General features: G+C 45.4%; 2 protein-coding genes across 2 annotated transcripts; both read right to left on the reverse strand.

Moving 5' to 3' along the window:
- Nucleotides 1-479: 479 nt before the first annotated feature.
- On the reverse strand, nucleotides 480-3,534 carry LOC115207275 (putative RNA-binding protein 15B). The gene has a single exon (XM_029774256.1). The coding sequence runs from the start codon at nucleotides 3,282-3,284 to the stop codon at nucleotides 726-728; it is 2,559 nt and encodes an 852-aa protein (XP_029630116.1). The 5' UTR covers nucleotides 3,285-3,534; the 3' UTR covers nucleotides 480-725.
- A 1,176-nt stretch (nucleotides 3,535-4,710) lies between these two features.
- Nucleotides 4,711-10,343, reverse strand: LOC115207277 (mesencephalic astrocyte-derived neurotrophic factor). Its single transcript, XM_029774257.1, has 4 exons — nucleotides 10,144-10,343; nucleotides 7,394-7,521; nucleotides 7,123-7,264; nucleotides 4,711-5,681 (listed from the first exon to the last, which is right to left on the reverse strand). Exons 1-4 carry the CDS (start codon nucleotides 10,232-10,234, stop codon nucleotides 5,497-5,499), a joined length of 546 nt encoding a protein of 181 aa, XP_029630117.1. The 5' UTR covers nucleotides 10,235-10,343; the 3' UTR covers nucleotides 4,711-5,496.
- Between the last annotated feature and the right edge of the window lie 2,087 nt (nucleotides 10,344-12,430).

Below are 12,430 nucleotides of genomic sequence, written 5' to 3' on the forward strand. Positions count from 1 at the left end.
ATAGAGACTGATAGCCACCAACACCACCATAGAGACTGATAGCCACCAACACCACTTGTGCTTTAGTTACATATTGGGATATTATTTGACAATATCTCAATATTATTTAAGTGATAGTTGGCTGTACCTGCACAAAAAACTCCAGTATTTTTCCTTCATAACTTGTTCTCCATCTTCTTTTTAAATTGGGAGTCAAATTGTTTTTAGCACTTTTATTTCCATGACTGATCAAAACTCATTTTCTCCTGGCTCTCTCTCTCTCTCTCGTCCCTCTCTCTCGTCCCTCTCTCTCGTCCCTCTCTCTCGTCCCTCTCTCTCGTCCCTCTCTCTCGTCCCTCTCTCTCGTCCCTCTCTCTCGTCTCTCTCTCTCGTCCGTCTCTCTCTCGTCCCTCTCTCTCGTCCCTCTCTCTCGTCCCTCTCTCTCGTCCCTCTCTCCTCTCTCGTCTCTCTCTCTCGTCCCTCTCTCTCGTCCCTCTCTCTCGTCCCTCTCTCTCGTCCCTCTGCAGCAGACATACGGTGAGCAATATGTTTGGAACATCGAATCGCAATGAAATCACAGTTATCGAATCACAATACAAATAGAATCGTGATAATCACAATACATATCGGCATCTAAGTATGGTGAGGTCCCTGGTAATCCCCAGCCCTACGGACAGCTGTCTGTTGTTAACGTGGGTGGAATAACATTGACAGCCAACACCATAAAGGTCTTCTGTCTAAGTTAGTTAGGCAGAGTCATTGACAATAACAACCACAAGGTGTTCTTCATCCAGATTCCCCAAAGTCCTGTGAGCACTCTGGAGGAACTGCTGGGAGAAGTCACATGGAGGGAAAGCATACAGCATGCCTCCCTTTCCCCCCTCCTTAGCCCCGCCTACAGGTAGACTGATCACTCCTGCAGCCTCCTTGTTCCTCAGGTAGGTAACCAGGTGACGGAGGAGTCTGATCTGTAGACCTGGTTCAGGTGGAGGGGCCTCGCGGTCGACGGGGCCCTGGAGGGCCAGGAGAACAGCGTAACCCTCGGAGCCACCATGTTTGATCCTCCGGGTGACCTCGTTCAGCCTGGTCTGATCCATCCTCAGTCGCTGGGCGATCTTCAGCTGGGTCAGTTTCCCCTTGGCCTGGTGGTCCTTCATGACAGAGTGGAAGAACCCGGAACCTCCCTCTAGCAGGTGCATGTTAGTGGGGAAGCAGGAGTTCTTCAGGGTGAAGTGGCCGTGCCAGGCTTTGGTGAGGGTGGTAGCACACTCCGACAGCGTGCTAGGTGTTCTGGGGTTTTTATTAAGCGTGTCCGAGGTGTGGTTTGTGTCGCTGGCCCGGTGGTTGCGGTCACGGTCCTTCTCTCTGTCCACGCCAGTCTTCTTGTGGCGGTCCCGGCTGGAGGATGGCTCGTGGCCGTCCTGGCCGACCCGGTCCTCGTTGGAGTGGCGGCTGCTGTCAGGGCTCTGTCCCCTGGGCTCGGTGGTAGAATCTGGGGCCCGGACCCTGGCTCTGTCTGGGCTGTCCTCTGGAGAAGCTGGCCCTGCTCCTCCTCTCACCTTGGACATGCCTCTCTCCTTCTCCTGAGAGGGTCCGTCAAGGGAGAGGGACCTGCGTCTGCGTCTCTCCACCCCAGCCCGCTCTGCGTCCCTCTCCTTCAGCCAGCGCTCTCTGCTTCGGCTCCGGGCTGCCCGGTCCCCTCGGCTACCACGAGACCCCCCAAATGCTTCACTCCCCCTGCGCTCCAGGCTATTTGTTGGAGAGGTGAACTCTCTGTCCCCCCTGTCCAGCATAGCTCTCTCTCTCTCCCGCTGAGTGAACAGAGCGTGGGAGGGGGGCGAGTGGTCCCGGGCGCGTAGCTCTCTCTCTAGGCTACGGTCGCGATGCCTCAGCAGGTCCAGGTGGGCAGGCAGGGGCACAGGGGGCTGGTATCCTGTTGGGTAGCTACGAGGCAGGGGCTCCTCAGCCTTGGCAAAGTCTACCCTCAGCCTCCTCTCTGGGCCTCCCAGAGGGAACCCTCTCATCTGAGTGCATGCAGCCTGGGAGGCATCTAGGCTCTCATACTGAATGTAGGCAAAACTATCCCCTTTCACATAGTGTATGTTCCGGATGCTTCCAAAACGGTCAAACTCTCTGGCCAGGGCTGCCAGGGAATTACTGGGTCCCAGCCCGCCTACCCAGAGTCTGGTGGTAGGGTTGGCTTTACCGTAGCCTATTTTCACTGGGTTCCCGCCAATCACGCGGCCCTGCATGGTTATCTTAGCCCTGTGAGCCATGTCTAAGTTCTGGAACTTGAGGAAAGCGTAAGCTCCCCCCTGACCGCGCGCCGGTCGTTTAATAACAACTTCCTCGATGACGCCGTACTTATCGAAGCCTCTCCTCAGCTCGCCCTCGGTGACGTTGTGATCCAGGTTGCCGATGAACAGGTTCCTGCACGCCCGCGCGTCGTCCTCTGGCTTTATGTCGTCGTGCTCAAGTACAGGCAGCCCGTATGGCCGTCCCCTCTCGTCTAACATCCCGTAGTAATCTAAGATCCTCTCCCTCTCTCTGCTCAGTCCCAGTCCCTCTACATGGTAATGTCTTGGTGGTCGGATATCTCTGATACTACTAACTCCAGCGCAGGGGGACAGGGACCTCTGTCTATAAGAGGGATATGGAGCGTTATGGATGGGGACATAGCCCATATCCGGTGGCGTGCAGCTGCGCCGCCGGACGTACATGGGCTCTACTTTGAGGGGACGGTCATACAGTACTAACCTGGTTTTGGCATGCCTGGCTTCTTTAGCGTCCTCCGGGTGCCTGAAATTGACGTAGGCGACTCGGCCTAGTTCTGGGGTGTGGGATAGTTTCACACTAACGTCCCCAAACTTTTTAAACTCGTGAAACAGTCCGTCTTCAACGTGCTCGTCAGAAAGCACCGAGCCGATATTACTAATGAGCAACGATTTATATTCCAGAGTCCCCCCAGCTCCCCCCCGGAGGCCCAGTAGTTCGGCTGCCGCTTTACCTTTAGGCAGGACGGCTGTAGTCCGGAGAGGGGGTCGGCCGATGAGACCGAGGTCGTGGTGTTGTTGTCGGTGGTGAAGTGGATCTCCGGTGCCTCCACGTTCCTCCCGGAGCCGTGTCTTCTCTCGTTCCTTGCTCCTACTCCGAGCATGTTGCCTCCCGCTTTCAGCGAGCAGTAAAGCAAGTGGTGGGGGCGGCAGGTCCTCTCTCCGTACCCCGTCCCGGTCCCGCTCTCTTTCCCGTATTCGTTTCACTAAAGTCCTACTGGGACTGGAGTCCCTTCCGGCCTGTCGCTTCATTTTTAAACGATGCCCAAACTTTTTAGCTAACTAGCTAGCCAGTCAGTCAGTTAGTGTCTGCAGAAGAACAAAATCCGATCTGGAAGCAAATTCCTCACTTTTGGGGGGAACGTTAGTAACTTGTAACTAATGTTGGCGACGTTAAGACTTTGCATGTATTCCGAAAAAATAAAATAAAGGATAAACGCGTTTAAAAACATATTAGAATCAGTGAACCTGTGTCAACTCCGCCATCTTGGACAAAAGGAACGTACACGTTCCGCCAATGGGAGGGGTTTGAGGCGACGTAGCCGCAGGGCTAGCGACGTCATGTCACACGCAGATACTGCTAAGCCAATCAGATCAGGAAATTAGATCAGGAAATGAGATAAGGAAACTAGATCAGGAAATTAGATCAGGAAATTAGATCAGGAAATTAGAAAAGGAAACTAGATCAGGAAATTAGAAAAGGAAATTAGAAAAGGAAATTAGATCAGGAACTTGTATAATATGTGCTATGGAAATGAGAAATAACAAATGTTGAATAGAAAATGTTTCACATGTAGTTTGAATTATACTATACTAAAATATAACTTCAACATGCAACAATTTCATTGATTTTACTGAATTACAGTTCATATGAGGAAATCAGTCGATTTAAATAAATTCATTAGGCTCTAATCTATGGATTTCACATTTCTGGGAATCCAGATATGCATCTGTTGGTCACAGATACCTTAAAAAAAATGGGCCTCACAATCTCAAGGTATTATTTTTGTGCATTCAAATTGCCATCAATAAAATGCAATTGTGTTCATTGTCCGTAGCTTATGCCTGTTCATACCATAACCCCACCGCCACCATGGGGCACTCTGCTCACAACACTGACATTAGCAAACCGCTCGCCCACACAACACCATAGACGTGGTCAGTGGTTGTGAGGCCAGTTGGACAGACTGCCAAATTCTCTAAAACGGAGGCAGCTTATAATCAGAGAAATGAACATTCAATTCTGGTAACAGCTCTGGTGGACATTTCTGCAGTCAGCATGGCAAATTGCACACTCCCTCAAAACTTGAGACATCTGTGGCATTGTATTGTGTGACAAAACTGCACATTTGGAGAAGCCTTTTATTGTCCCCGGCACAAGGTGCAACTGTGTAATGATCATGTTGTTTAATCAGCTTCTTGATATGGCCACACCTGTCAGGTGGATGGATTATCTTGGCAAATGAGAAATGCTTACTAACATGGATGTAAACAAATTTGTGCACAAAACTTGAAAGAAATAAGCTTTTTGGTGCGTATGGATAATTTCTGGGATCTTATACTACATGTTGCATTTCTGTTTTGTTCAGTATAAAACACTCAAGCCAAGTTAGATATTTATGACCACGTGTGATGATGCTACAAGCATGTATTATTAAAAACGCCATGACTTCCGACACCTTGTTTTCATATTTTAATGAAAAAGTACAGAACAGTTGTAATAAATATGTACGGTTGTGTGAAAGAAAAGCACATTTCAATAGTTTTATCTTCTCTTAAAAAATATATTTCAGGGGTGGCCAAGCTTATTTGTAGAGGGTATAAATCAAGGTATCGATTTGATGATTAGTAGAATCAGGTGTATTACTACACCCACTGTCTAGGACCTTCTGCATATGAGCTTGTCCACACCTGTTATATTTGATTATACAGTTATTAATTAATACAAATTAAAAAAAGTATATCCCTTAAAAAAAAGAAAACAAAAAGAAACTAAGGTCATGTACTGACTGACAGGTGGTTCATATACCGCACAGCGAACATTACCCACCACAAAATACCCTCTCAGGACCACCAAAGCACCTTCCCCAGAACCTATTTAAACAAAGGTAACATCCCAAATGGCACCATACTCCCCACAGGGCTCTGGTCAAAGGTAGTGCACTATATAGGGACTAGGGTGCAATTTGGTATTCAGCCAAAGTGTCTCAGAGTAGGAGTGCTGATCTAGGATTATATTTGGCATTTAGATCACAAAGAATAAAATGACATGGACCGGGGGGGTGGTGGGGGGTGGGGGGGGTGGTGGGGGGGGGACCTGATCCTAAAATCAACACTCCTACTTGAGATGCTTGATACAGAGTCTTATTCATTATGATCAAACTTTTTTTATCATCCTAAATCAGCATTTCTACTTTGAGACACTGAATACAATCCCAGGTCTGCATCCCCCCTCTCCCTCTGGTTACAGTTCCCTCCGTGCTTTAGCTGCGTTGGGTGCGTACTTGGGCATGAGTTCGTTGATCTTGCGGATGAAGTCGGACTTCTCGGCACAGCCTTTACACGACTCTCCCCACTCCTCCAGGATTTTCTTCAAGTCCTTCACCTTCAGCTTCTTCAGATCCACCGTGCTCAGGTCCAGCTGTTTGTCTGCAGAGCGAGGAGAGAAGGTGAAGATTCCATCTTTAAAAACAGATCCTGCTAGCTTTTCAGTGGTTTAACTGACTAAGAACAAGGAGAGGGGTTCAGGAGGGTTGACCAAGTGTCTGTGTGGATTCGAGATGAAGGAATGAAGCTATAGGCTTCTGTTAAGAAAGCACAGACACAGTGACACCTGTTACATACAAATATTAATTGTCTCTTAGCAGGTGCTGATATCAAAAGATGTTCACTATAAAAAGGTTAAATGAGACTATGCCGTGTGGTAAACAGTAGAATGCAGAGTCTCTTCACGTTTCAGGAAGAGGTCAAATTTCACTGTGAGGCAATAATAGACAGCCAGGTATGGTGATGACATGGAAAATCAGTCCTCACCTGTGTTTGTGTATGTAAATAACTTGTAATATGCCAGAAGGGGGGTGGAAATAGCACACAGGCCTACATTGTACAATGTTGTTTTTGACTAAGCATGATCTACAAACAATTATCTAACAAGCTGACCAAACTGGACGCGAGCATGCCATCGCGCGCACGTTGATTTTGTTGACCCACACCAGAAGCAATCAGGACACGCAGGTTAAAATATCAACAAACAAAAAAACTCTGAACCAACTATATTAATTTGGGGACAGGTCGAAAAGCATTAAACATTTATGGTAATTTAGCTAGCTAGCTTGCTGTTGCTAGCTAATTTGTCCTGGGATATAAACATTTAGTTGTTATTTTTACCTGAAATGCACAAGGTCCTCTACTCCCACAATTAATCCACAGATAAAACTGTAAACCGAATTCATTTCTCGTCATCTCTCCTCCTTCCTCAGGCTTCTTTTTTTTGTTTTTACTTCTTTGGACTTTATATGGCAGTTGGCAACCAACTTTACGGTGCATTACTACAACGACTGGAGTGTGGACGTCAGATCATCTTTCAATCACCCACGTGGGTATATACTCCTAAACACCAATGAGGAGATGGGAGAAGCGGGACTTGCAGCGCGTTGAGCGTCACATATAGAACTAGCGCCTGGCCACGCAGACGCTCGCTGAGGCAGTGTGGGTGTAATGACTGAATAACATGCATGTATACATTTATATTTGCAGCGCACGCGACCGGTGTGGTCAGCATGTAGTGGTATTATGACAGTTGTAAAAAAAGTATTTATTGTGATAAGCATTGTGATGAGACCCACGTGAAAGAAGATAAACTATGGGAACAAATAAGGGACAAAAAAATTGAAATTGAGACTTAAGCGGGGTTTAGCTGTCAGAGAGACATGGAATTGAGCGATGCTAACATACTCTGTATGGTACACAGTCCATCTTCTACATCATTATGTTAAACAACTTAAGTGTGGTTCAGTACTGTAGTATTGATTTCACTTAAAAATAACTGCATACCAAGTCATCTGAGATGGATCTACATTTGTTTCCTTACCGTATTTCAGTTCACAGATCTGACTGTCCTTTTTCTTTAGTTTCTCACAGATCTTGTCCACTGGTGAATGGTAGCTCAGGGGCTTGGAGATCTCATTGAGAATTTTGGTGGCTGCGTCATTTGTTCCACCAATGTAGTAACACTAGGGTACAGAAGGAAGAAAATAATAGCAATGAATCAACAAATTCAGTGGATAATCTGGATAGGACACAATGTAACTACTTATAGACTAGACATACATTAAACTAAAACATTAGCCTAAATCACTTACAAAGCGGTTTTCCTTGCCCTTGGCGTCTTTGCAGGTTTCGACGAGGGCCTTCTCGATGTCTGTGCTGGTGAATTTAACGTTGTTGTCCTGCAATGACTGGTATAACCTTCCCAGGAAGCTCACACACACTGCAAGGGAGGAAACAACACAAAACAAGGAATGATCATCATTACATTAGGATGTTAGGAGTATACAAACATGGCATGACTTGCAATGCATTCTTCTCTATATACTTTACTAATATAACATTTTACTAATCTGATGGTATACAAAAAAAAATGGTATTCCCAAACTGGGGTATGCGCAATGCCATCGGGGGCACGCCAAATAAAAATGTGATTTACATTTTTTTTTTTTTTAAATACCCCCCCAAAATTCTCTTCACATTTTCAAACAGTCCATTTATATTGTCCAACGGGGCTATACATTTGGATGAGTTTTTTTCTCCTCGCCTGAGTCGCCTCGTTTCACTGCCAAAAATAAAATTAAACCATCTAGTGTTCAGTGAAATAACAACAATGTCAAATACAGGAAGCCTAGTCAAATAATGAACATCCAATCACATTAACCGTTACTCTCTCGCGGGAATTCCACTAACGGTCCGTATGTAGCCAATCGTAGCTGCTGCTCATGTTGGTATCTGTACTGATGGTGTAAAAGCCATGACAGGGAGACATAGTGGAGTGGTAACGCGCCTGCAAACAGTTGCTCCCGACGCTACTTGGGTACACTGCAGCATCCACCGAGAGGCTCTTGCTGCCAAGGGAATACCTGACAATTTGAAAGACGTTTTGGACACTACAGTGTAAATGGTTAACTTTGTTAAAGCAAGGCCCCTGAACTCTCAGTCTGCACTATTCAATGATGTTGGCAGCAACCATGTAACACTTTTACAACATACAGAAGTGCGCTGGTTATCAAGGGGCAAAGTATTTACAATTTTTTCAATTGAGAGATGAGCTTAAAGTTCACTTGTCTGACAGCTTGCATGATGACGAGTTTCTCACACGACTGGTCTATCTGGGTGATGTTTTTTTTTATATTGCCTGAAATGATCTGAATATAGGATTACAGGGACTCTCCACAACTATGTTCAATGTGCGGGACAAAATTGAGGCTATGATTAAGAAGTTGGAGCTCTTCTCTGTCTGCATTAACAAGGACAACACACAGGTCTTTCCATCATTGTATGATTTTTTGTGTGTATTACATTACATTTACATTTTAGTCATTTAGCAGACGCTCTTATCCAGAGCGACTTACAGTGTGCAAATGAACTCAAGCTTACAGACAATGTCCAATGTGATATAGCAAAGCAACGGAGTGAGTTGGGTGCTCAATTACGCAGGTACTTTCCCGAAACAGATGAGACAAACAACTGGATTCATTATCCTTTTCATGCCCTGCCTCCAGTCCACTTACCGATATCTGAACAAGAGAGCCTCATCGAAATTGCAACAAGTGGTTCTGTGAAAATTGTATTTAATCAGAAGCCACTGCCAGATTTCTGTATTGGGCTACGCTCAGATTATCCTGCCTTGGCAAATCACACTGTTATGACACTGATGCCCTTTGCAACCACGTCCCTATGTGAGAGTGGATTCTCGGCCCTCACTAGCATGAAAACTAAATACAGGCACAGACTGTGTGTGGAAAATGATTTAAGACTGAGACTCTCTCCAATACAACCCAACATTACAGAGTTATGCGCATCCTTTCAAGCACACCCTTCTCATTAACCTGTGGTGAGTTATTCACCATTTTCAATATACAAATAAGGTTTTATATGTAAGATGGTTAAATAAAGAGCAAAATGATTGATTATTATATTATTATTTGTGCCCTGGATCTATAAGAGCTTTGTCACTTCCCATGAGCCGGGTTGTGACAAAAACTCACTCATTCTTATGTTTAATAAATGTATCATATAGTGTGTGTGTGTGTGTGGCAGGCTTATAATGATGGCAAAAAACAACATTTGAGTGTGCTGACCCTGGTGCTAGAGGGGGTACAGCTGGAGGTTGGATGTTTGAAGGGGTACGCTGACCCTGGTGCTAGAGGGGGTACAGCTGGAGGTTGGATGTTTGAAGGGGTACGCTGACCCTGGTGCTAGAGGGGGTACAGCTGGAGGTTGGATGTTTGAAGGGGTACGCTGACCCTGGTGCTAGAGGGGGTACAGCTGGAGGTTGGATGTTTGAAGGGGTACGCTGACCCTGGTGCTAGAGGGGGTACAGCTGGAGGTTGGATGTTTGAAGGGGTACGCTGACCCTGGTGCTAGAGGGGGTACAGCTGGAGGTTGGATGTTTGAAGGGGTATGGGACTATAACAAGATTGGGAACCACTGCCCTGGATAAACCTGAACAATTCACAGTCAAGTATCAGCTATCCCATCTAACAGAGAAACAATAGCTTGACATGGGAGCATATTACCTCACCAACAGAAACCACAGGCAATATCTGACCTGGCTGGGGCACAAGGCAAGGTCTTAATGAGCAATTGACAGGTACTAGTTAGCGAGACACAGACAGCTACAATACTTATCTGCGAACAAACATATTTTAGGAGAGCTTTGAAAGACATTTCAAATGTATTGAATTATAGCTAGCCAACGTCTAGGCTATTTGGCTAAGAATCATTGCCAATGACAACGCATGGAATTGTAGATTGCCATAAAACTTAACTACGGCTAGTTAGCTAGTTAGCTATATCCATAGCGACAGTGACATAAATATGAGACAAACTAACCCACCTTCACAATCCCCATCTTTCAAAGCGTCACTAATGCTCGGTACCAAAGCCAGCGCTGCGAGGGCGACCGACAAACTAGTCAAACACAACATTTTACGATTAAATAGCTAATTTAATCTAGTTTAGCTAGACGTACCTAGCTAAACGTTACAATACAAAACATGAACAGCTCGAGTCGACACCGGTCTGCCAAGCTTCCTGATGAACACGTCAACCCTACGAAAAGGCTTCCAATTGGCTCTCATTTTAGTCTCTAGAACGCGATTGGTTCGTTCCCCGGGGGTAACGCGACGCACTTTTCTCTGATTGGACAGATGCTCTTCATTCTGGGGACGTCGTCCAGTTGGCGTCATTCGATTGGATTAGAGCTCTGTATATTACGTTACCTTTACTTTACGGTCATATCAAAACAGTTCAGATGGAAAGATCTAGCGTTGAACACAGACACAGTGCTCTTTACCGCGCTGTCTGTGTCAATAGCTATACATTTAAGACTACTTTCTTTTATTACAGGGTCCCCAACTATATTATCAGCCACTTGCCGATTTTTTTTTTGAGCAGATGGTCGGGGTGCCTGAACATAATTACAAATAATTACACTGCAAATTGACCTCAAGAATCCCAAACAGATAGTATTTGACAAAAACAAAATTATTTCAAACCTTAAATACATTGGGATATATAATGTATCTATTTACAGTGCATTCAGAAAGTATTCAGACCCCTTTACCTTTACCACATTTTGTTACATTACAGCCTTATTCTAAAATTGATTTTAAAAAATCTGCCCACAATACCCCATAATGACAAAGCGACAACGCAAGAAGCAAGAATTCCTCTGTGGAGATGAGAGAACCTTCCAGAAGGACAACCATCTCTGCAGCACTCCACCAATCAGGCCTTTGTGATTTATGTAGAGTGGTCAGACGGAAGCCACTCCTCAGTAAAAGGCACATGACAGCCCTCTTGGAGTTTGCCAAAGGCACATAAAGGACTCTGAGACCAGGAGAAACAAGATTCTCTGGTCTGATGAAACCAAAATTGGCCTGAATGCCAAGTGTCACATCTGGAGGAGACCTGGCACCATCCCTACGGTGAATCATGGTGTTGGCAGCATCATGCTGCGGGGATGTTTTTCAGCGACAGGGACTGGGAGACTAGTCAGGATCGAGGGAAAGATGAAAGGAGCAAAGTACAGAGAGGTCCTTGATGAAAACCGGCTCCAGAGCGCTCAGGACCTCAGACTAAGGCGAAGGTTCACCTTCCAACAGGACCATGACCCTAAGCACACAGACAATGCAGGAGTGGCTTCGGGACAAGTCTCTGAATGTCCTTGAGTGGCCCAGCCAGAGCCCGGACTTGAACCTGATTGAACATCTCTGGAAAGACCTGAAAATAGCTGTGCAGCAACGCTCCCATCCAAGCGGACAGAACTTGAAAGGATCTACAGAGAAGAATGGGAGAAACTCCCCAAATACAGGTGTGCCAAGCTTGTAGCATCATACCCAAGAAGAATCAAGGTTGTAATCACTGCCAAGGTGCTTCAACAAAGTACTGAGTAAAGGGTCTGAATACAAATGTAAATGTGAAATTATTTTGTGCACAAATGTCTAAAAACCTGTTTTTGCTTTATCATTATGGGGTATTGTGTGTAGATTGATGAGGGGGAAAAAAACAATTTAATCCCTTTTAGAATAAGGCTGTAATGTAACAAAATGTGGAAAAAGTCAAGGGGTCTGAATACTTTCCCGAATGTATGCAAGGAAATACTTGGAACAGATTTTCGAAAAAATAAAAATCACTTGGAGCTGATTTCCTGGTGTTTACTAGTCTTTTATGGCCAACAAGGAAAATGATAAACAAAAACAACAACAAAACTGGCTAATTAGTTTGATTTACAGAAGGTTTACCATACCATAGAAAGTAATACATGGTGTCCTCTGGCCAATTTTAGCTACAGGATGTTGGTTTGATCACAGGCAACCACTTTCCGCTTTCTTCATAGTAGGCCTACCATCTAATACTTTGAATAGTGCTCCTGAGTGGCGCAGCGGTCTAAGACACTGCATCTCAGTGCTAGAGGAGTCACTCCAGTCCCTGGTTTGAATCCAGGCTGTATCACATCCGGACGTGATTGGGTGTCCCATAGGGCGGCGCACAATTGGCCCAGCATCGTCTGGGTTTGGCCATGGTAGGCCGTCCTTGTAAATAAGAATTTCATCTTAACTGACTTGCCTTGATATATAAAATATCAAGTTACTTTTCGAAATGACCTTATTCTACGATAA

This window comes from Salmo trutta, chromosome 14 (assembly GCF_901001165.1).
Source record: "Salmo trutta chromosome 14, fSalTru1.1, whole genome shotgun sequence".
NCBI classification, from domain to species: Eukaryota; Metazoa; Chordata; class Actinopteri; order Salmoniformes; family Salmonidae; genus Salmo; species Salmo trutta.